The 23,838-nt window shown below is 39.6% G+C and overlaps 1 protein-coding gene across 1 annotated transcript in view; it reads right to left on the reverse strand.

Moving 5' to 3' along the window:
- LOC107718261 (protein bassoon-like) overlaps positions 1 to 13,999 on the reverse strand; it is a 75,457-nt gene extending 61,458 nt beyond the window's left edge. Inside the window, exon 1 of the mRNA XM_016525257.1 lies at positions 13,729 to 13,999. Within this exon, the coding sequence (XP_016380743.1) occupies positions 13,729 to 13,880 (152 nt within the window). The 5' untranslated portion in view covers positions 13,881 to 13,999. The remainder of the gene's footprint in view (positions 1 to 13,728) is intronic.
- Between the last annotated feature and the right edge of the window lie 9,839 nt (positions 14,000 to 23,838).

A 23,838-nucleotide genomic window follows, 5' to 3' on the forward strand; every position in this document is an offset into this window, starting at 1 on the left:
AAATTACTCACCCTCAAGTCATCCTAGGTGTATAGATTAGCTAGATTAAAGTGATTATTACGTTTTGAATATGGATATTTTTCTTACAAAAACGCATCGATACACTACAGAAGGCCTTTGTTCACCCCCCGGAGCCGTGTGAGACACTTTTTTTTTTATGGATGGGCGCTTTTTATTTAACTGCTTTTGGACGGATGCATGCAACACCCGCTGAGTGGCATTAAACAGCTTGAAAGATCAAAGACCATTTAAAAATATAACTCTGACTGGATTCGTCTGAAAGAAGAAAGTCATATACACCTAGGATGACTTGAAGGTGAGTAATTTATGGGCTAATTTTCATTTTTGGGTGAACTAACCCTTTAATGAGTATATGACTCGTATTATTAGTTATTTCCCATTTTGGGGAGCCTGTCCCTGGAAGTTTTCTTGTTGTCTACTGTACATTCAAACTGTCCATAAAGTGAAATAATACCTAATGAGCTGAGAAAGCTCACGAGTGTGGTGCTTATTTTGACCAACAATAGCAGCATCAGCTCATTTTAACTTTCATCTTCCTCAACTATTTACTTCCTCAATCTAATTTTGCAATTGAAAATGACCACAGGAGAGCATCATTGGGTCATCCTTATCAGCTTCAAAGGCATGAATGCTTCTAACCTGATACACACATTACATCACACACTGTAATTGTCTGCTTTTCATTGATTTCCATGCATGAGTACAGAATAAAGCACAGATGGGGCTTCAAACACCTAGCTTTAATCTTTCTCATCTCTTTGGTCTTTTTTTTTTTTTGCTTGCATGTAACTTGTTTGTCCACAGTCCACAGTGAAATTGACTGCAATATCAAGTTCAAAATGATAGAAAATAAAAACAAAGGCACACAATTTAAGTGATAACAGGTCAGAGGAGTTCTGCAGTAATACACATTCAGTCCATATTAGCGTGTTGCTATAATTTATTTTTCCTGTAAATGTAGGGGGAAATTAAGTTCTGCCATGACAACTCTCAGAGAGATTGGCATACAGTAGTAATGGATATGGCAATGTTAATGTATTGTGGCGATGACACTGTTTATTCTCTGTTATAAATGTGTTTACTTGATTCACCTGCTGTTGGGGGGAGGTGTCCGGGAGGGAAAGAGTGAGGAGGGAGGGGCAAGCGCGGAGGCAGGAAGAGAAGAAAAGGAGGGGTGAGTCGGCTGTGAGCGGGGCGAAAAGCAAGTTAGGCAAGCTCTTTCTGGCGTTTTGTTGTTTTTGGGAAGTTAAGACACCTCCTGATACCCGCGTTTCAGGTTGTAACGTTCAGGAAATAAATTACAGCCCGTTGGGTGCTTGCAAACCGGATTCTCGACTCCTGTCTGTTTCTCCTGGGAAAGTGCAAAACGTCACACTGGTGTCAGAAGTGAGATCATTGCCACAGCTTTCTGTTCATTATTCCCAGAAGACAATGGAGAATAAACCGGTAAGATCGCTCCAGTTATCCACTGAGAAGTTAGAGCAAAGCCAGGGAGAGCCCCGGTATGGACGGGAGCGTCATCCCGAGGGAAAGCGGGCCGTAATGGAGAGAGATGCGCTGATCAGCGCGCTAGCGCCCACTAATCCTTTTCTGCCGCTGTTGCTGAATGAATATGATCAAGAATGTTGTCTTAAAACTAGACAAAAGTCCCCCGCACCCTATTTTAGTGTGTCTCGTGCTTTTGGTGAACATATTTGCATCGCGAGCACTCCGATCGCGGGAGGCCGTTGACTTGGTTAGTCCAGTAGCGTGCTGCCGAATAGAGGCCAAAGAGGATGGACAACCGGTGCGTGCCTTGTTGGATACTGGTTCTACAGTCACCATTATTCATCCTAAATTTCTGACAAAAAGAGTCCTTCAGACCGCTCAATTTCCCCTGATGACTGTCATGGGTGAGAAAGCAACGTTGATGGGCCGTTGTGAGGCAGAAATCTTGGTGGAGGGACACAGCACAGTGATGCGGGTCTGGGTTGCGGAGATTCCGGAATGTTGTCTCTTGGGTATCGACTTCCTACTCCAGGCAGCTGCGGTGTTGGATTTGAGGGCAGCGACCCTAACGCTAGCTGGAAAGTGTTCAGTGTGGAGTTCCGGTGGACTAACCCCTTGAGGCATGGGCTACCTGCCAGTGGCCCGCAGCAGACCACAAGAGCGAAGACTGGATCATGGCTTCGGCCCAGGGAGGCACTTCGTGTGCCCCAGCGTTTTGTGGATTTCACCTTCCTTGGGGACGAGGAAACCTGAGGAGGGGGCATTGTGGCGATGACACTGTTTATTCTCTGTTATAAATGTGTTTACTTGATTCACCTGCTGTTGGGGGGAGGTGTCTGGGAGGGAACAAAACATCACAGTATTTACACTTTCTAAGGTGTGCAATTATTTTCAGGGAATCACACGGCAAATGTAGTTCTAGGCAGCTCTTGACCGCATTACATCTCCATATCACTTCGCCAAATTATTTCAGTTATTTCAAAGGTCCTTATAGCCTAGAACAGCAAAATAACCAAAACTCACAACGACACTGGCCAAACAAATAAATATAGTGAGCAATGGGATAAAAACGACAGATAATTTCCATGTTTTTGCCACACAATTACGTTTTAAGCACATACTCTATCTCTCCCGCTCTCTCTCCCTCACAGGTGCACATACAGTTTGCATATGCGCTAATGTTGTTAGCGCTACTCTGGCGATTTTATCAGTATAGTTTAACAACTTAAAAACTGCATGACTTCTCACAAGCAAGGTAACAACAGCGCTGTTCGTGAGGAAAATGAACTTAAAGTTTCACTATTAGTAGAGACATTGCTGCCGAACACTTTTGAGAGATGCACAGACTCAACAGAGATAATCCCTCTCTCTCTCTCTCTCTCTCTAATAATTAAGTTATTAACTGCATTAGTCTGCTATCAACAGCTCAAGCCTCCGTTACTAGGTTTAAAATTAGGTTTTGGAAATAGCAACGGAGGCGTTGGATCATGAGATGCGGAAGAAATAAATCCTACTCACCATAGCGTTTTAAGTACAAAAACCGAATAAATGCCTTGAAATATATCATCTGATCGATGTCTTGATGTGTGGTAACCGTAGTATAAGCGAAATAATTGACTTCGGTCCGTTGAATTCTTAGAAAATAAGGCACACCTCTGGTGTGCCTTATTTTCTAAGAATTCAACGGCCCGTCGTCAGTTATTCCTTACGTATTTGAATGCTGAGCAGTATTAATTGCATTTTATTTAATGGAGAAAAAAACCCACATTAAACCACACAAGTGCTCTATCAACACTGTTGCAACAACCATCCCACAATAAAGTTAGAAATCAAAATTGACCTTATTTATTTTCTTACATTTTTACAGTATGGGGAAGGACACATATAGCGCCCAGGCCACTCTTTGTTATTCTCTTGTTTAGATCAGTTAAGTTGAGAAAATCTTAAATCTCTAAGCATTAAAATGACGGCATAGCTCTGGTCTCTGTGAATACAATTAGAGACAATGGTAAGTTTAGTTCTGTCAGGACCACTATCGTCAAAATGATAGATACTTAGCATAAAGTTTGGTTTGGCGGTATAAAGCTGCTGAATAATACTGAATAGAGCTTATATAGGAATGCCGCGATAGGTGTCATATTTCTATAGGTAGATGTGATCAGCTGAGAATCAGCTGATGCAAGCTTGACTCACATGACCTGCCAGAACTAACGCTAACACTTAATTTACATTAGCCGTGCAACATACTGATAAGCACATTCACAAACTCATCTGCAAACATGCACAAAGTATAAAACGCAATATATCTTCTGGATATGAAATTGGATCGTGGATAGTTGATATAGATCTGTCCTTTATGAATAACTTGGTGCAAATCCTGCCTAGTATTGACCCTTGTTTACAAAGCAGTCTGATGTAAAATTGTTAACATAACATAATTATTTGCCTATTTTTTCCGGCATATTCCCTTCAAATTTAATTGCCACAAGTAAATGAACATTCTTATGCTCATTCTTACAGCCAACAACAGAACATTTTGATTGTTTACCATATAAATGAGTCATTCTTGTGTTTTTCTAGTTGCTCTAGTAGATAAACATAGCAAGCCGTTTACAGCTCATTCAGAGGAGAATCTAATGGTGCGTTCCATTTGTATTCAGAAGTCATAAATTGCAAGTTTCCAGTAGGAACTTAATAACTGGAACACTGCCTCAAGTCAGGGTTCCAACTCGGAAACTCGAATAAACTGAACAATGAATTCAGAATCCAATATGGCTGTTCAGTGCATCAACAGAAGTGAAACAGTAGTAATATATTGTTTATTAGCATTTCTGTTTGTTGTATTAAACTCAGTGGTGCACACAATACTATACAACCTCTATTTGTGTACATCAGGGGTCGGCATCCTTTTGGGCATGAAATGGCATTTTTAATGGCTGTGCCAATCTACTGAACACCACTGTATGTGTGTGTGACAGGCCAATTGTGCATTGAAACGTTTCAGGTTAATCACTGAGCTTTAATTGACACACACATCACTCACACACAAAGATCGTAGACTGCGCTGCGCAAACACAGAAACATTCAGGAGCTCAGAAATTTGTTGTCGACGCTGCCCTGCGACTTTTATGAGTCGATACTAAATCGCTACATTATATTTCTCAGCAATGAGGGGGTAAAATTGCTGTTTTTGAAATAAACTCACAGCTTTATTGTTTGTAAAGAGAGACACAGATGCAGGTAATTCACATGCAACTTTAATTTCTCTCTCTCAAAATAGCCATATTTGAGAAAAAAGTCGAGTAGTTTGCATCACTGGATATAGCTGTCAGTCATTTAACATTTCTATCGTAAAACAGTTGACTAATATTAAATGATTTGCAACTTCCATCTCACCTCGCTCTCTTTCGACGCTAAACTGACGCTTCGCGCAGGAATTCGCGCTCTGCTGTGGTGAACAGTAAACCTACTTTGATTTGATTGGAGATCTCAATTATTTTGACATTGACTAGCGCCGTTAGACCGTTGAGGCATTGATCTGAAGATCCTCGTATGCGCAGGAGTGGCGCGCATGATTTGCTGGAGCCACGCGCATCTGTAGATTAGCGCAAGTTAATTCTCATACTTTAATAGTATTTATAGCTCCTAACAGGCTGTGCAGTTTTCCCTATTGCTTGCATGCCAGTGATTATCCCTCTGCGTACCACTGTTGGCACATGTGCCAAAGGTTGCCAACTCCTGGTGTGCATGATATGTTGGCCTTGTCGGTGCAAAATACTACTTTCTATGTGCTTTTATCGATTGGTATTGATATCAATGGTTGTGTCCATCTTGGTTTTCCAACTTGTGTGCTGGAACACGGTCAAGTCAGTTGTGATGTAATTTCCAGCACCGAAATCTGACTTACTAGGCAAATAGAACACAGCGTTAGCTAATAGGGTAAATTCTGTAACCAGTCATGGCTGGAGCCTATCCCAATATGATGTCACATTGGGTTGCAGACACAAGCGATTTTGCGTTTTTGCTGATTTAATTTTGCTTAATAATTAATGTTACTGTTCTTATTGTGAACTGCTACATAAAAAGGAACTTGATCTACTGATGATGTTTCTTAAACATCTAGTTGTAATGCTTTCAAATTATATCCCATGTGAATGTATCTTATTTAAGAAAAAATAAATACTGTAAAAATTAAAAACATGCATGAAATGCATTTTTTATAATGTTTCCTGTGGTGCACTTATAATCTTAGTATTTTGCTGTTGTTGTTGTTTTTTCATCAAAAATGTTTATAATTTTGATATAAATGGTCATTGAATCTTAGCCTCTGATTTAAACGCCCTATTGGAAGGCAATTTGGTGTCTGCTGTGAGACTTTAATGTAAAAGCCCACTGCACTGCTTTGATTGGCTAACATCTTTGCATATGAAATGAGCATTAAATGTGGACCTCGTTTGAAAACTTTTACTGAGGTTTTACTATAACAGCCGCCAATATGAACTAATCATGAGAAAAGTGTTGATTCATTTATTATTAAGCATAATTTATGAATAATTATAAGGCATAATTGTTTGTGATATTTGCCCACTGGTTATTTATCCTGAAAACATTTCATTTTAATGCAACATTTGCATTATCTTGCATTGGTAACGCCTCTACAAGCTTTCATGGATGCTGTTGCCAGATTTCAAGAATTTAAATCCCCTAATCAGAGCAAAAATGATACGTTTTTGGCTCATTGCTGTCTGAATATTTCTGAAGATATTACATGTCCACCCCATCAACATCAGAGATCCATTATACCGAAACACGAGATGCAGATGCTTTTTGTGACCAACAAGAATTCATGGGTTAATTGTGTTTTTATGGAATGGTGACTTTGGTGTGAAAAATGACTGCTGCATGGTAATGATCGCTTACTGGGAATAGCTGTGAGTTTTAAGCATGTAAAGAAGCTTGTTTGAGCAATATGTTGAACATATCATTAACATCATCAGCTTTGTCCACAGATGCCATCCAAGCCAAAGGCTTACCTCAGTTCAACTTGATGGACGTTTCTTCAGATTAGTGTCACTGAATTCAGTTACAACCAAAAACCCCAGGGGTTATTAGGTGGGAAGCCAGCTGACAGCTTTAGAGGGATGTAAACAGAATTTCCTTGGTAGGGAGTGAGATGAAATGTCATTGATGAATATTCAATAGTCTTTGTTTACGGACCCTTTGGCTGATATACTGTAATCAATTTCTGTCCCTGCCAAAAGTAGCCGGTCTGTCTAGCTGAGCTCCTGAGTAAGGATATTATTGTCCAGCCGCAATTCAGTTAGAATTAAAATGCAGCACAGCTTTAGAAAGCTGTGCCTTCAGTTGTATTGTTCAAGAAACATAGAGTACATTAGATGGGTAGTTTACTTCGTCTCTACTCTAGCCTACTGTTAAATCTTGGAATTGTGTACTGTTAAATTGCTTGTGATGTTCCTGATTTTTTAAGATGCTTTGGATAAAAGCGTCTGCTAAATGACTAAATGTAAATGTCTGCTGGGTCCAGCCATTAGCCTTGCCCAAACACCAGCCTGCTTATTGCGCTTCGCTTTTCTTTCACGCAGCTCGAGCTGCCACCTCTGTCGCATGCACTCAGTAAGACTACAGTATCTTGAGAACAGCATTAGTGTCTCAACCAGCAACTCTAAGGTAAGTCTGTTCTCATGGAGTGTTGCAAAGCTGTAACTTGGGTGTTGAAACAGGGAAAAAATGTGGTAAACTATCGTGCACATAAAAAATGAAGTCTGCTGTCTATGTGCTAAATCCTTACTGTAGGCTACACACTAACACAGCTCCAAGTTTCCTTAAAGAAGACCTGCTCTGATAAAGACACTTTTCGCAATAAATTTTAACCCAAATCTTGGCACGCCATGTTTGAATGCATGTGAATGATGCTGAGGGGTTTTTGGGGCACAGTGATGTCCTGCTATCAGTGGTGATGAATATTACATATCATACACGATATACAGCCTTCCAGCCTAATTATTTGATAGAATAACAGGTTATTTTATCCAAAACTCATAGTACAGTAAGCTATACATCAAGCAATGTTGAGAGTGAACTGAGAGCCCGGTCTCATGAAAATGCGTACAAATAGCACTTTTTTTTTTGTATTTTGCGTGCTATTTACACGCAGAAACTGACTTTGACATGCTTATAATACACAGTTTTTGCGTGCATATGATATGCATTTTGGCATACATATAATATGCATCTACCCCACACCCCTAATCCTACCCATTGTGTATAATATGCATGCCAAAGTCAGTTTCTGCGTATAAATAGTACGCCGAATAGAAACAGAAAATCGTGCCATTGAAACGTGCTTTCATGATATCGGGTTATAACTATATACAAGGTATTAAGAGCATTTTACACCAATGGATTTCAGTTCCTGGTCCTGAGGAGTCACTATTTTGCACATTTTGTGTCTTAGTTCATGATTTTTAGATTATCAGTTCATTAGGAGAAAGCTCTATTAACTGAACTGAGTATGTCCGATAAGAGAAGCGTACAAAATGTGCAGAGCGGTGGGCCCCCAGGATTGGAAATCACTGTTTTACACTGTACGTGCAATTGTGCTGCTTGCCAAGCTCGTTCATCAGAATCATGCTGATTTATCATGCATGACTGCTAGAGGTGCCTGCCACGAAAGACAAAAAGAGTCTATGAGGTCTGTCCAGAAAGTATCCAGCCATGTAAAAGGAAAAAAAAGAGATATTTATCGATACAAGATACAAAAGCATTGTACATAGGATAAGGACGCCTCAGTCCCCTTCAAAGTAGGCACCTTGGGACCTCACACAGTTCTGCCAACGTCTCTTCCACTGTTCAAAACACTTTGTTGGAATCGGAACCGGTTTGAAATCTCTTCCCTTTCAAAGGTGATTTTAGTTTTGGGAAAAGCCAAAAAAACTCTGCACGAGACGTGATGCATTGTTGTGATAAAGCTGCCCATAGCTGTGGCCGTTTTCGTGGTACTGCATCTCTCAACTCGTATTTTTCATATTACATGGCTGGATACTTTCCTGGACAGCCCTTGTATATTTTGCAGCCTCAGCATGTCATTTATCAATCAGAGATGCCTTTATTCATTACCGATCAAACGGTATTTCTAATTTATGTGGTTATAATACAACAGGGACTATGCTTTGTCCTGTGACGTTAATTTAGTTCAGCTATGCTCCGATTAACAGAATAACAGAGTGTAACAACTATAAAATCACAATAAAAGCCAACTGCTTAAATACATGTCATTTAACACAGCATACAGTATGGCAGAAGCTATTTTAGCATTAGCAACAGATTCTCAAAGGTGCAGAAAGGGAGCTATGGTTTTGAGTGTGGTGACAAAATGAGCTTCATATGTTGCGGTCAATATGCCAGTCCATCTGACCAATGAGATTTTAATTATACATCTATAAAATAATTGTTAGACTCTTTATTTCCAATTTTCTTCATTTACATTTAAAAAAAACCTGACATGCAGTGGGAGTAAGGAGAAGATTGGGATCCAGAAAAGGCAGATTCGAACTTGTGTCGGTTGCGTCAAAAACTAAATCGGCGTTTTTACTCTCCATAATACCGGGCAATGGTGGGCAGAGTTAGTGTAATTAGCCTCTTCCAACAAAGCGGGCTATTTGCACTTAGTGTGAATAGACACGCTGATACAATATTTATACAGTAAATGCCTCAGGTGCAGGATGTTTGCACCCGCTAGCACAAGCAGACCACAACGTTTGTTACCATGGCAACTGCTTGCATTTCCGCACTCCAAACCGATTCTCATGTGTCTCGAAAAGCATCTATACACATGCAAAACCCTTTTAAACACAGGCTCATACCCAGATAGCAAGAACGTTTGGGCCAAATGTGGCTGATAGCTGTCACATTTGGCCTAGGTATGGCATGGCTGAGCACATATGGGCCAAACTTTAACCGTATATGTTTTGCCATGGATTTAGAATTGGAGGGAATTTTCTTTTGGATGACATTTTTTTTGAGGTATATGGTCCAGATGATAGCACCCAACTGAGAGCCATATGTGGCTTGGCTATGGCACACCATGGAATATGTTAACTTATGGTTAACATTTGGCTTTTATTTGGAAAAACACATATAAACTGCTGGCAGGTTAGTGGCAGTCCACATCTCAGCCCATTCAACAATGCTATTGGTTGCTTTGTGTCTTCCCTTATTCCTATTGGTGGATTACTGAAACTTTATATCCGTTATTTCCAGCTCTGCTTCCTCTTTCAATCGCCGTTAAAAAAGATGATGATGAAAAAGCTCCCTATTTACAACAACAGCCTTTTTGCCCAGACACATTCTTATTCAGGTAAGTGCAGTTTTGGTGTTTTAAATGTTTTCTAGGGGTGTAATGGTACTAAATTATGTATATTTTATCAGGAAATTAAATCCATAAATGCCGTTTTAACGCTCTTTGATGTGGCGTGACAGACAGCTGCAAGCAGAAGCGCCGAGAGCGACACATACACACTCTTAAATATTATAGGTTGCACTGAAAGGATCACACACATATGCATTACAGTGTTACTGTATGACATTCTGATGAGACTGTCTGTAGCTAACCTACTGCTACTCTTCGACAATTCATTAAATGGGAATTTCTTCCTATTTATTTAGGAAAAATTTGCCTGTTTTACAGATCAAAAAATTTAATTAAATGAAGTTGAGTAGTGTTCGAGTTGCACTAGCACCACACTTCTCTGCCGTATTTGAATAAGAAAAGTCTAGTTTTTGATAAGTTCGTTTTGTTTTGTTTTATTCCATTGCAAGCATTGTCGGTATCTCATACTCAGTTATTTTCAGGGCTGATGAGATATTCAAATCCCCTCCAAACCTTTGTGAATGCCTGTCCACCATTTTGAATTTTATTGTCAGTTGCTTATCAAAAATCACTCCAACATTTCCCACATTTGTCCACTTAAGTAAATGAAAAAAATGAGCGAATTTGGATACTGAGTGTGCTGGAAGGGGTGCCGCTTTTGCATACTTTATGCTTGCTGTTTATTAATAAAGGTGCGTTTCCATTACAGATTTGCGCAAAACTTTTGCGATATTTTATAAATGTAGATTAAAAACGATTGCAAAATGGCAGTGTTTCCATTAACGATGTTATGCGACTAAAATGTAACTTTTTCCTCTCGCGATAAGTCATGGTGACAGATGTTGGTAGCTTTATCACAGCCACCGCACTAGCCATTGTTTTTAATCAAAGGAGACATATGCGTGTATCTTTAGCAAAGCAGCACGGAGAGCCACTACTGGGATGCTTGTGTGCCTCGGCGCAGCTGGTATAAACACAAGCATTGACTTCAGTGGCCGTGATTAGCTCCGGTGGCCGTGTCAGAGCCGTAACGCACCGCAGACGTGTGCAATGTATAAAAAGGGGTTATCCAAACATTATCCAAACGTTTTTGGAAAAAAGTTGCCAGCCACCGCCAGCATTTTTGAGGATTTGGACTAAAATTTCATGGTCCCTAGAATATTTTGTTGTATGAATATCTGAACATGCAATACATCAAAATAAAGAACAGACCCTCTAATTTTAAACAAAAAAACTTTTGTCAAAAGTATTTTTTTTATATATATATTTTTTTTTTATTCTAGCTTCAAGCATTCTTTTTTTATAAATACTTGAATGTAGGTATAGGTTTCGTAAAAAAAACAAAAAAAAAAAACATTTTAAGCAAAAAGCTGAGAAAATCGCATATTTATCAAATACTACATCTGGATCATATTCAGTAATATTATCAAACCAAATGTGCAGTAGATGGCTTCCATCAGCACTCCCTAAGCTTGCACAGTCCTTCACCACTTCCTGGATCAACATTTCACTCTGTAACATTAGGCAGTTTTCATTTATATGCTGTTTATTGTTGATAATCGCATTATTTTTCATATGCATATGCTTACATACGAGATCGCTTGTTTCTGCATCTTCCTCATCTGTGTTTTTGATCGAGTGATTCTAAACTCTTTCAGGAGATGCGTAATAGCATATAACAGTGAAACAGTGTAAAACAGTGTATAACAGTGAAATCACGGAAACACAGAAAATTCCATGTTTGGCATGGAAGCGTCGTCTCATGAATAACAGAAAATTCCGTGTTTGGCGGGGAAAGAGTTAAAGAATGATCATGTGATTTTTTTATGCACACCAGGTAATATAAATGCGGGGGGGAAAAAACTGTTTCCATTGCAGTTTTGCAATATATTCCTTTTTCGAATTGCCTGAAAAACCACCTCATGTGAGCGTAAAAACGTTTTTTGCGATATATACGAGTTTTTGCGAAATTGACGTTTCCATTAGCCATATTTTCAATTCGTAATTTCAGTTTGCACAATTTGAAGGGCAATGGAAATGCTGTTAATGCGGATGTGCTTGCAGTGCTTATGTGGTAAGCTCCGGGAGTAACAAAATTATCTGTATTGAAATCTGTCATGGAAACTAGCTTGTACAAATTGTAATTAATAAATGTATTAAAGGGGTCATATGATGCTGCTAAAAAGAACATTAATATGACCCCTTTAATACATTATTGGGGAACTTAAACCTGTGCGATTCAGCTGTGGACGCCATCTTCTGGTGAGACAGGAATTAATTTGCCACAACCCACACACTGCATTCTTGGCTTTCTCTAGTGTTCATCGGTTGTACACTCAGCATTGCAGTGCATTATGGAACCGAATAAGTGCACTCAGTAGAGTTAGCTATGGTTTCGGACATCACTACAAAATGTCTGTCCCTTCAAATAGCCTAGTGCTCTAACAAATTTGACACAGCCAGTGTAGTGTTCATTGGATCTCCACCAAATTTGGCTTGGATCATCATCAGACAATTCTGGCTATAATACATCTGAAATTTTATTTGCAAATTTGATGGCAAGACAACAGCAAGGATCTGAGCCTGCATCCCTGCAACCCACTTTTGTATTGACATGCAACTTCATATGTGCAATTGACAATACCATATTGATTAGGTGACAACATTGCATTATTATTACATTATAAAAAATAGCTTATTAAAACGGAATTAAAGTGCCTAATGGAATGATTCATAATTACAATACAATACAAATACAGTTTACAAAAGATTACACTACAGTTTCGCATAAATGAAAGCGTTTAAACTAGTTTCGTGGGCCATCTTTGACGCTGAATGGCGACAAAACTGGAGCGACCAGAATGAATGAAGCAGGCGCGGTGTTTGTGCGTGTGTTTTTAAGGGATCGCTGGAGTGCAAAGGAAAATCAACACTCCTCCACGCCATCCTCGACGGAATAAAAGCACAGATGTGCTGTGGTAGTGAGTGACGGGATCTGAAAACACAAATACCCCATCCTATTCTTAGCATCTTACGCCAGAGATCAGATATAGCCTCGGATGTAAATATGAGTCACTCCTCCGTCGAGCTGCTGATGAACGGATGAATGAGCTGCTGTGCGTGTATTGCAGTGCTATCAATTCTTCATCTAAAAGCACTTACAGTTGTAGCTACTCTTACCCTCCATCACATACCGCCAGCCATTTGCAGAAAGAAGCGATATTCGCTGTCAGTAATATCTGAATGAGGATTCATAGAGAAATCGACACATGCACAGATACACTTCAGCAGCCAACAGTAACGAAAAGAATCTTAAGAAATGAAATCATGTGTTTGAAGACGACTTCTATAGCATGCATGCCAAATCTCATAAGGAGCGATGACTGATAATTTCACGAACAACCACCATCAAATATGACGCTTTGTTTGTAATTCTTGGTGGGGAAAATATTCAAGCGTGTGGCAGTAAATGCATGTGAGCACAATTCTCATTGACACGATCATATACAATTCTCTCTCTCTCTCAGCATCCTTTTGGTTTTGTCATCTTGAGGCTCAGGTGTGTCGATCTCTCTGATCTGACGACGTCAGCACATCAGAAACCCCGTCTTTAATTCCCCTCCGCAGTGAACGGCACACTTATGTTCGTGAACCGAGACCGTAGCCTAGAAACAAGCATCACACAGCGATCCGTTCCTCTCACAATCAATCACACGGCTTCTCGCTGTCAAATCGTAGATCTCGTTCGAGGAGGAAAACAAATGCAAACGAGATGGCCCTATAGCGCATGTTGTAAAATAATCTGGTAGGAAAGCGAGCCTTGGTCTTACCTATTCACCCCCGCCTTGGGTTCGAGGGATGCTCCAGCGCCGGCCGCCGCGCCATTGACGGGCTTCAGGAGCTGTCCAGAGCTCGGTGCTGAAACCGACATCCCCACCATAGCGGCCCCTTCACCGCCCTCCATGCTCGCCTCGTTACCCATGGCTGGATCTAGCGAGCAGGCCGATTATGTTTTATAATTGCAATAACCTCAGTGAACGCAATTATATAAAGATGCGCTCAGCGCCGATCTTCCTCCGCCATCATCACTCTCTCTCTCTCTCTCTCTCTCTCCTGCGCATACAGTGCGCTCCAGCTCGGGTGGGAGGGGACACAGAATCAGCAACTACATACACGCCTCTAATGTATCTAAGCCATATATTTATTTATATACGCGCAACATTTAGGCTATACTTCCAGCTCTCGCTTGTGGTGACATGAGATAAATACCAGAAAGAGAGATTCGCGCTCGTATTGTGTTACAGTCACATTGGTCGTGTTCTGCTTGAAAACTAGAGCAGAAAATCTCACTTCTCCTATTAAGCTATTACCGCTGGCAATCCACCCAGAAACCTTTTAGTCTTCTTTCTGCAGCTCAGTCATTGTGGTTTACTGCGGTCTTATGAACTCTCAGTAATGGCTCACAGGAGCATTTTTTTTTCTTCTCAGTATAAAGCATCAGCTTTCAAACCCTGCACGTCAGTTTCCACGTGAAGAGTGGGAACCGACTGAATCCCAGGATGCTTGCAGCACCATGATGGTGTTGACTGGCACAGCACTTTATGTCTAGCCGAGCGCAATAACTCATTTTGTTCACCATGCATATCACAAACGCACTTTAGAGTGTAAGCGCAGCACATAGAAAGATTGCAGATTAGAGTTAACATAATATAATACAATATAGAGGTTGGGATTTGAAACAATTGCTCTGCAATGGCCTCATAGATTGCTAGTGTTTATCCTTAATTGGCTACGACAGGACATCCCATTCAAACATAGATGTAAATAAATAAATACAATTAAAACTTTAATTTAATTAAAAATGTTATACATCAGGTAAGCATTGAACAGGTTTGTTAGTAAGAGATTTAGCTCAGGAATATTATTGACTGATTTGAATGTCTTATGGAATGCCTGTCATGTTTTGCACAAAGTGTAGACTGATTTTGTAAAGCAAGTGGGAATGTTCTTATCTCACTCAGGTAACTCTGGTTTAAAGGAGTGCTTTATAATTCAGCTCTGGTTAACTTAAGTTGTTCTTGTTGTGTGTGTAACTACGTGGTGAGCGTGATTTGACCAAGTACAACATGTTCCTGGATCAACATCCTTGTTGATCCTGGAACAGCATTCCAATCAACCAATCAGAATTGAGATATAACTTTTCAGGAAATGTCTGTTTTAGGCTTACGATCGGGGTTAGGTGCTTCTACACTCTTGTTAATCAGCTATCATTTCCCTCTGATTTTAGGAATAAATTATGGGTAGGGTTAGGTTTAGGGGTAGGGACTGGGTTTAGTCTATATTTTTGGACAGTAATGTTGATCCAGGATCAACAAAAGATGTTGATCCAGGAACATGTCTTACTTGGCAAAATCACGACGACCGTAACTACGTACATCTAAGCATCATGCTACAGCGACAGTCTAGTTGGCACAATGCTTTGCCCAAGATCTCATTCTTTGGTTTTGCTTGCTCTTCCTTTAAGGTCTTTATCTTGTTTAATTTCTTTTTGAATTTGGGGTGAAATATGACCTGGGTGTTATTTTGTGAGTTAAATCCTATCAGTGGCAGCTCGTCAGCCACAGCCTACACAAGATTTTGAGGTGAAAAATAGAAGGACAATTCAGTATTAATTCATTTTATGTCTCAGAATCAAGGCCGTATTAACCATTGGGCTAGGCAGGGCTGAAGCTCCGGGGCCTGAGCAAGGAGGGGGCCCATGATTGGCTGTGGAGTAGATTGACTGGAGCGAGCCCCCCACTTATTAGCGCTATTATTTAGTTGAGCTTTTACGTAAATTCCATGCATTACCATTTGAGATTGAAACGTAAAGTCTGGATTTGGTTTACCAATCAAATGCTTTTATTCTATATTTGACACGTATCTATCAGGTGATCGCTGCCCAGTATGTCTGCATTCACCTCCACTCTTCACTTCGTTCTGGAGTAATCTGGAAATGGTCGCGCAAAGAACAATATTTGATAAGTAAAAATGTCAGCAATCCTGAGAGAGAGGGGCTCAAAAAGTTATGTGTCAAAATGCCCATCTTCGCGAGTATCCTCGTAAACAGTTATTTGTGTCTTAAATGAACGTTAATAGTTAAAGATAAAGCATGTGTAGTATTAGGCTATATGAGATCCTGGATTATATGGTGAGATCTTAAAAGGATAGTTCACCCAAAAATGAAGACACTGTCATCATATACTTGTCCTCAAATTGTTCTAAACCTCTATGAATTTCTTTTTTCTCCTCAACATAAAAGAAGATATTCTGAAGAATGATCATAACCAGTTTCTGGTCCCCACTGACTCCAATAGTGTATTTTTTTTTTTTTCAGATATGGAAGTCGTGAGGGCCCAGCAACTGTTTGGTTACCAGTATTGTTCCAAATATATTATTTTGTGTTCAACAGCAGAAGGAAACTCATACAGGTTTAGAACATCAACAGAATTTTCATTTTTGGGAGAACTATTCCTCTAAAGCAGTCTAATATAGCTACTGTTACCATTTGTGTCAATAATGTAAATCAAACATCAGAAAGAAAATCACTTACTGTCCTTGACTGAATCACTTTTGTAAAATAATTAAGAATGAATGTATATTGAATTTATACTGTGAAGACTATTCAGTCTATTTGCACATTTTCTTTATACAATATATTTATTATTCAGTTGTGTGACTGTTTATCTTCAGTAAGCTTATTTTTACTTAGGCTAGTATTATTTTTTGTGATATTGAAATTGGTAACAAAAATTATGACATTTCATTGCATCAAGAATTTTGACATGGGATAAAAGTCCCATTTAAAGCTTTATATATATATATATCATTATTGTGATGGGGGGCCCTGCAGTAAGTCTTAGCCCCGGGGCCCAGTGCGGTCTTAATGCGGCCCTGCTCAGAATGTGTATTTTTTGTTTGTAATTTTATTTTTGTAACATCGTAAAATATTACTCAAGTCAGAAGCACTGCTGTACTGTCTTGTGAACATGTTGAATCTGCTGATGTAAAAAGACGAGTCTGAGGAGAAGGAGGCAAAATCCATAGCCACACACACACACAAATTGGTTCTTCAGCAGTTCTTTGGGGTGATTGAGGTGCTATATAGCACCACTGCCATACAAATAACCTTTATTTAGATTTATACATGATCTAAATGAATAAATAAGCTTTCCATTGATGATAGGACAATATTTGCTGAGATACAACTATTTGAAAATCTGGAATCTGAGAGAGCAAAAAAAAAATCTAAATATTGAGAAAATCATCTTTAAAGTTGTCCAAATGAAGTTCTTAGTTAGGCATATTACTAATCAAAAATAAAGTTTTGATACATTTACAGTAGGAAATTTACAGAATATCTTCATGGAACATGATCTTTATTTAATATCCTAATGATTTTTGGCATAAAAGAGAAATGGATCATTTTGACCCATACGATGTATTGTTGGTTATTGCTACAAATATACCACAGCGACTTAAGACTGCTTTTGTTCTCCAGGGTCACATATAGTCTTGCTGTACATGTGCAATCATTTGCTTTTTTATATATAAAAAAAAAAGAAAAAAAAAAGCATTTTACAGCAGCAAACAATCAGAAGTCCATAGTGGGAGATCACAACAGACCACTATAATTTCTTATTTTTCCTCCTCTATTTAAAACCCACCATCCGCCATTGCAACCTGTTACCTTTTAGCGTCACACAGAGAGCGAGCGCATACTTGAAACCCAAAGGTAATATAAAGCCATTCACACTCAAGATTGTAAATAAAACATATGACAAAAATACAATTTGTAAATGTGCACTGGCTAAACAGAAGATGCTTATAATGGTAAGATATGAATCACTGACATTACTAGGTCAGCATTGCTCACAGAATTAGGTCACAGTTAAGGAAGAACGCTTTCCTCTTTAATACTGGAGTTCTCTCTAACACCACAGTCTACTCTAGCCATCCAGCATATATTGCAGATACAAAAGGTGGTTACTTACAGATTTCATTTAATTGTATGTTTTCATGTCAAACTCAACTTTAATATTCAAATACTCAATCTAAAAATTCAGTTATCACTTTCACAAGAGCCCCAGTTTGGGAACCCCTGGTGTGATGCAATGTTTAATGCATGTAACATATGGGTTTGTGAAAATTGTTTTTCATTTGACAATAGCATCTTATCACCTTCACATTTCCTCAGTTAGTGATAGCACTATTTTATTCTATTTAATTCTGTATTTGAATTATTAATGTTTGGGAATGATTTACTGTTTTATATACATATATATATATATATATATATAGCCATTACTGATGTAAGGGAAACAGTGATAATTTAGCTCAAAGGGAATCATTTAAGATTTTAAAGGGAAAAATATTGAGAAAATCATCTTTAAAGTTGTCCAAATGAAGTTCTTAGCAATGCATATTACTAATCAAAAATTAAGTTTTGATATATTTACGGTAGGAAACCTACAAAATATCTTCATGGAACATGATCTTTACTTAATAAATAAAATTTTTGTCAAAGAAAAATCAATATCAACAGACATATTTTAAATTAAACATATATATTCTAACCAACCACTAACCCTAAACTCAAACGCTGGTAACCCTCTTAATTAATTAATTTTTTTACCTAATTTGTTTGATTATATTATGAGCTCATGTATTCTGGTTTTAAATTCAGTTTTCTTAGAAAGACAGACCTTATTTTCCATGCGAAAGATGGGATGGAATTTGTTGGCAAAATTAAAGAGATAAGGAAAACCAATGTTTTTCGTTGTTTCAATATATTTTGTCAAAACGTTTAGTTATCTAGACATCTGTCAGCTGTTACTGTCAGACAGTCTATTAAGAGCTCATCTGTCTAAACTAGCTTTGTGGAGTAACCACTCAGGAAGACTGGGTTTATTTTGGCTAAAACAGCCCCCTTTGTAGAACACTAAATGCTGACAAAACACAGTTGAATATAAGACGCAAGACATTTAACTGATGAGTAGTCAAGACAATGTATAACCTATGATTTTAATTCAGAATTCAACAATTATGACATGAAATGGCAAGTGCAAATCCCCGTTTCAGTTGTTTCTGCAAATTGCAGCAATCCATTAGCTTCTATTTTCTGTAGCTTCCAGCAATCTGTAAAAAAAAAAGGTAGCTCAGATTTCAATCACACAATAGCTCTAATCTATGTAAATGTCATTCTTATGTGAAAATGCATTTTGCTTGGGTAATCACAGGCTTGAGTAAAGCAGCGCAGGATTGCAATGCACCTGATTGGACCAATCGTGTCCTGTGTGAATGGAGCAACATCAACCATGCACCTACTCCATATGCAAGTAGGGCATGCAACTCAATATGGGGCCTCATGACTGAATACAGGGCTCACAAAGCAAATCTCGGCTGTCTGTATGCTTCTGTTCCATGCAATAAGTGGAATAAAATTCAAGATGCTAAAGCGGAACTTCTTAGCAAAAGACATGTCGTTCAAATAAGCTGCTGTCAACAAACTGCTTTAACATGTTTGATGGTACACAGACAAAAAAGAGGTAGAGCAGGAGACAGAGGGCCGTCGTGAACCCACCTGAAGGGGCCCTGGCCTCAGCATGAGGTATTATGCAAGGCAGCTCTGCTTCTGTTTCCTGGTTTGTGAGTGCATCATTCAGTGGAGCCAATGAGAGCGCACAAACGCAGATCACACACACCCACAGCAGAAGCGCTCAAGGACACACGCTGGATGCACAGAGCAAAGCAAACAGACATTCTGTGAACGCGGTTTAGCTGGGAAGTCTATCTGGATCGTGAGCTCTGGTGGCAGCTCAGGTGTAGCTGTCCAGTGGACAAACTGAAGAAAACACAAAAAGAAGAGGAGGAAAATAGAAAAATGGACATCTTTACCCAGCGGTCTGCCATGTTATTGCTAAATGAGTCCTTAACAGGTATGTGACACAATCAAATCCTCAATGCAACAAAGACCCTTCAAATGCAATCAAACTAACCTTCTGGAGAGAGAAAACTGCAACAGAAACAAAAACATGACAGGAAATTCTAGTTAAATATACTGTGTAGTTTATTTTGAGCGAAGAGGTGTTGTGTAACTCAAGGAGGTCTAGACGGATCTGAAAGGATCTTTGATTGTTCTCCTCATTTTGGTGAATGATCTCTGTGCTTTGATGAAGATGTTACTTGAGTCACCATCTACCATTATTTATTTATTTTTATTTATTTTATTTAGTCATTTAGCAGACGCTTTTATCCAAAGCGACTTACAAATGAGGACAATAAAAGCAGTCAAAACTAACAAAAGAGCAACAATATATAAGTGCAAATGACAAGTCTCGTTTAGCCGAACGCAGTACACGTAGCAAGGTGTATATATATATACTTCAACAACTGAAAGCAAGTCTCGGTCGAATGTCCACTTCTGAAGCCAGATTGGTTGCTGTCCAGGAGGTTGTTCTGTATGAGAAAGGCTGAGACTTGGTTGAACACAACTTGTTCAAATGTTTCATTATAAAATCATTATAAATTTGTGATTTCATCGATTAAGTGTTTCGAAGTGTTTTGGCCATTGGAATTTTTTGACATTTTTCTGATGCAGATAGAGCTGGTTACACAATCGCATGGAAGCGTAACAAGAGCATTTGGGCTGCTTTAATCTGATGTTTGTGACCCAGTGGCCTGGTAAACATAGTTTGTCCCACAGTAACTGAACTCGTGATACACAGATGTAGAGGGAATCCACACAGGCAGAGAAGAGGTAACCAAAAAAAGACTGAAGATTCAAAAGTTATGACACTTTGATTCACCTTTTCAAATAAAAATAAAACAAATGTATGAATAAATGTATAAAATGTCAAATTCAGCTTGATTTTCTCAGTTGTCATTCCTGTGTGATGGGGAGAGTGTAAAAGGCACTGGTAGGTGAAATGCACATTATGAATAATCAATCTTCACAAAATATATAGGGGTCCGGTAATTATTTTAATTTAGAGCCATACCAGCTAATCTGCAAGCTAGCCAATCACGTTATTTATTTACACTGTGGGATTGGCTTTCAGAATATTGCACCTTGAGCAAAGAAGATGTTGTGCAATTAACACTATAAAAAAAAAAAACTTTTGCAATCAAGAATTAGAATAGCATAGATATGCTTGGATACTGTTGTTTGCTGGTGTTGGACCTTGCCTGTTTTGACCACGAACGGATCTACAACTCCATTGTCACGCCTGTCCGTTACAACTGCAAACTCAATGAATGTATCCAACCAGGTACAGCTTAGATAGCACACATATGAAGATGTTCCCTTTCACAGGCTCACTTCGAGGCTGCAGCAGGTGCCAACATCCCTCCGATTTTTTCTTCTTCAAGAAGCAATTTCTCTGAACTAATTCTTGCTTCAGTGACCGCTATGTAGTGGATTAACTTTTTATTGCAAGGAAGAGTGATGTGGTTAAACTTCAGGGCTAATTTCAGGGTTCCGACCAAGGAGATATGCTTCACGAAGATTTAGATCCCTCATATCTCAGCTTCTGTGGTTGGAGAATCTGTGAGCTCCCTCTATACCACCTTTACAAGGCTTGAAGGGTCATGTGGCTGAACAGAGCTTTGCACCAGAGTGCCTGATGCCTCTCTCTGTCCAACTGGCAGCGTGGAATCTTCTGCCAGATGTGTCATCTTAGGTTCTCCGAAGCATAAAAAAGGGGTACACAACATCCAATTTCAGCTCCCGCCCTTAGAAAGGAAATGCTATTACTCTTTAAGAAAGGAGCCTACTCTTGGAGAAAAGGGCCTCCTTCCCAGGAGAAAAGCAGGTTCAATAATTATTATTTTCTGTGCCAAAAAAGATGTGGTCTGTGCCCTATTTTCAACCAACCTATACTGTTCATAATTGCTGTTTTTTTATACCAGGGCAGAATCATATCATGGTGCAGATCCAACTGAGAGACTAAATTGTCATGGTGGATCTAAAGGACCCTTACTTCCACATTCATATCACCTAAAGCACAGGAAGTTTCTCAGGTTCACTTTCGAGGGCAAAGCTTGCCAATTTAGAGTGCTTCTTTTGGCCTGACCTTAGCGCCTTGCATATTTACGAAGTGCATAGATGCTGCTCTGGCTCCTTTGTGACTCCAGGGCATATCTGATTATGTGATTTTAGTGCAGCTCGAGGAGCCGGTATGTCAGCATCAAGACATTTTTCTTGATCATCTGCAAGGACTGGGACAGAAAATGAATTCCTGGAAGTTCTACTGCCGAGGCAGCAGACTGTGTTTCTAGTGGTATATACTCATACTCTATGCAGGTTGTCTGTTGTCTGTTGTTCTGCACATGTCTGTCACATGTCTGTTGGCAATCTTACTTGCATTAAGCTGGATTCTTCCAGACATTCTCAACTGCTGCATTATTTTTAGGAGAAACAGTATGGCGTATCACCCTGCAAAAATCGGTGCCGGTGGGAAGTGCATTTGTGCCATATGTGGGCACAAAACAAGTTTCTGTTGCTGAGGGCGGTGCACTGCTGGAAACTGGATTTTCTTTCGTGGCACAGGCCAGAGAATGGAGGTTGCACCCTCAGAGCACAAGTCTGATTCGCCTGGTTTTGGCTTCGAGTGAACAGCTCAGTGTCCTCTTTGGTTCTCTCTGTCATATCCAGCGCCTCTTTGTAAAGATGCTCTGGCACATGCATGGCCGAGGTCATGCTTTTATGCATTTCCATCAATCAAACTGATCTTATCAGTTCTGGTGACGGTACAGAAAGACCATCTTCTGCTAGGGGCACAACGGTTGCGATCTCAAGTTTGGTTCTCAATCTGTTTTTTCACCTGGAGGCACCTCTTTAGGCGATCCCCGTCAGAACAGACCTGTTGTTTCAGGTTTGCAAAGTCTGGAATCCTCAAATGAGAATGTGGAAACAGACTGACCCATAAACAGGGCTCTCGACTTGACTTGAGTCTTTCTTCTTAAATAAAGGAGACCGTTTTGAGTGCTAGGGTTTTCTACACTAGAAGGCTGTATGCACTGATGTGGAGAATATTCCTGTCCTGGTGCACAAATTGCCATGTGCACCCAGTACCCCTGCAAACATGTCCTTGCGGGGCCCATGCTGGCTTTTTGCGGGCACAGTGGGCTAGGGCCAGCCCACACCAAACCTAAACAGGCCCAGTGCGGGCTTGCCCAGGTGAGGCCCACAGCTTTGGGCTCACCGCAGGCTCTCTGTGAGCAGGCCAAACTAGCGGACTGCCACATTAATCCCATGATGGCCCAGTCCGTTTGGGTCCAGAGCAACTTTTGTACCTTTGGGCCCATGCAGGTTTTGTGTAGGCAGCCCTGTAATGCAACTAGGAGAATACAAACAACATTGACTGGCCATTTTTTAGCCACTCAATTGAACTGGAATGGTTTAAACCAAAAGACACCTTTTCAGAACCTGTTGTTTCATATAGGCCAAGGATCCTAAAATCTGGCTCACGAGATCCACTTTCCTGCAGAGTTTAGTTCTAACCTTAATCAAACATACCTGAAAATGTCTTCAGGATCATTAGAGAATGCAGAGTTTAGTTCTAACCTCAATCAAACACACCTGAGCATGTCTTGAGGATCATTACAAAACCACAGGTGGGTGAGTTTGATCAAAGTTGGAGCTAAACTGTGCAGGAAAGTGGATCTCATGAGCCATATTTGAGGAGTAACAGACATGAGCCTGTTAATAAGAATGTTGTGGGCAGTTTTCTTCCTTACCACTAGGGGTGCTAGGGTGTTTTAGGTTTCCTTAAGTAAAGCCATGTGGTAGAGGGAGTTAGCAACTGGAGACGCAGCGCCTGATGGAACCCTGGAACCTGGGAATCTGGTATAGGGAAGAGTTTCAGATTTAAGAAGAATTATAATTATTATTTTTAACC

The sequence above is a fragment of the Sinocyclocheilus rhinocerous genome, unplaced genomic scaffold (genome assembly GCF_001515625.1).
Source record: "Sinocyclocheilus rhinocerous isolate Xijiao unplaced genomic scaffold, SAMN03320098_v1.1 scaffold1474, whole genome shotgun sequence".
In the NCBI taxonomy this organism is placed as follows: Eukaryota; Metazoa; Chordata; class Actinopteri; order Cypriniformes; family Cyprinidae; genus Sinocyclocheilus; species Sinocyclocheilus rhinocerous.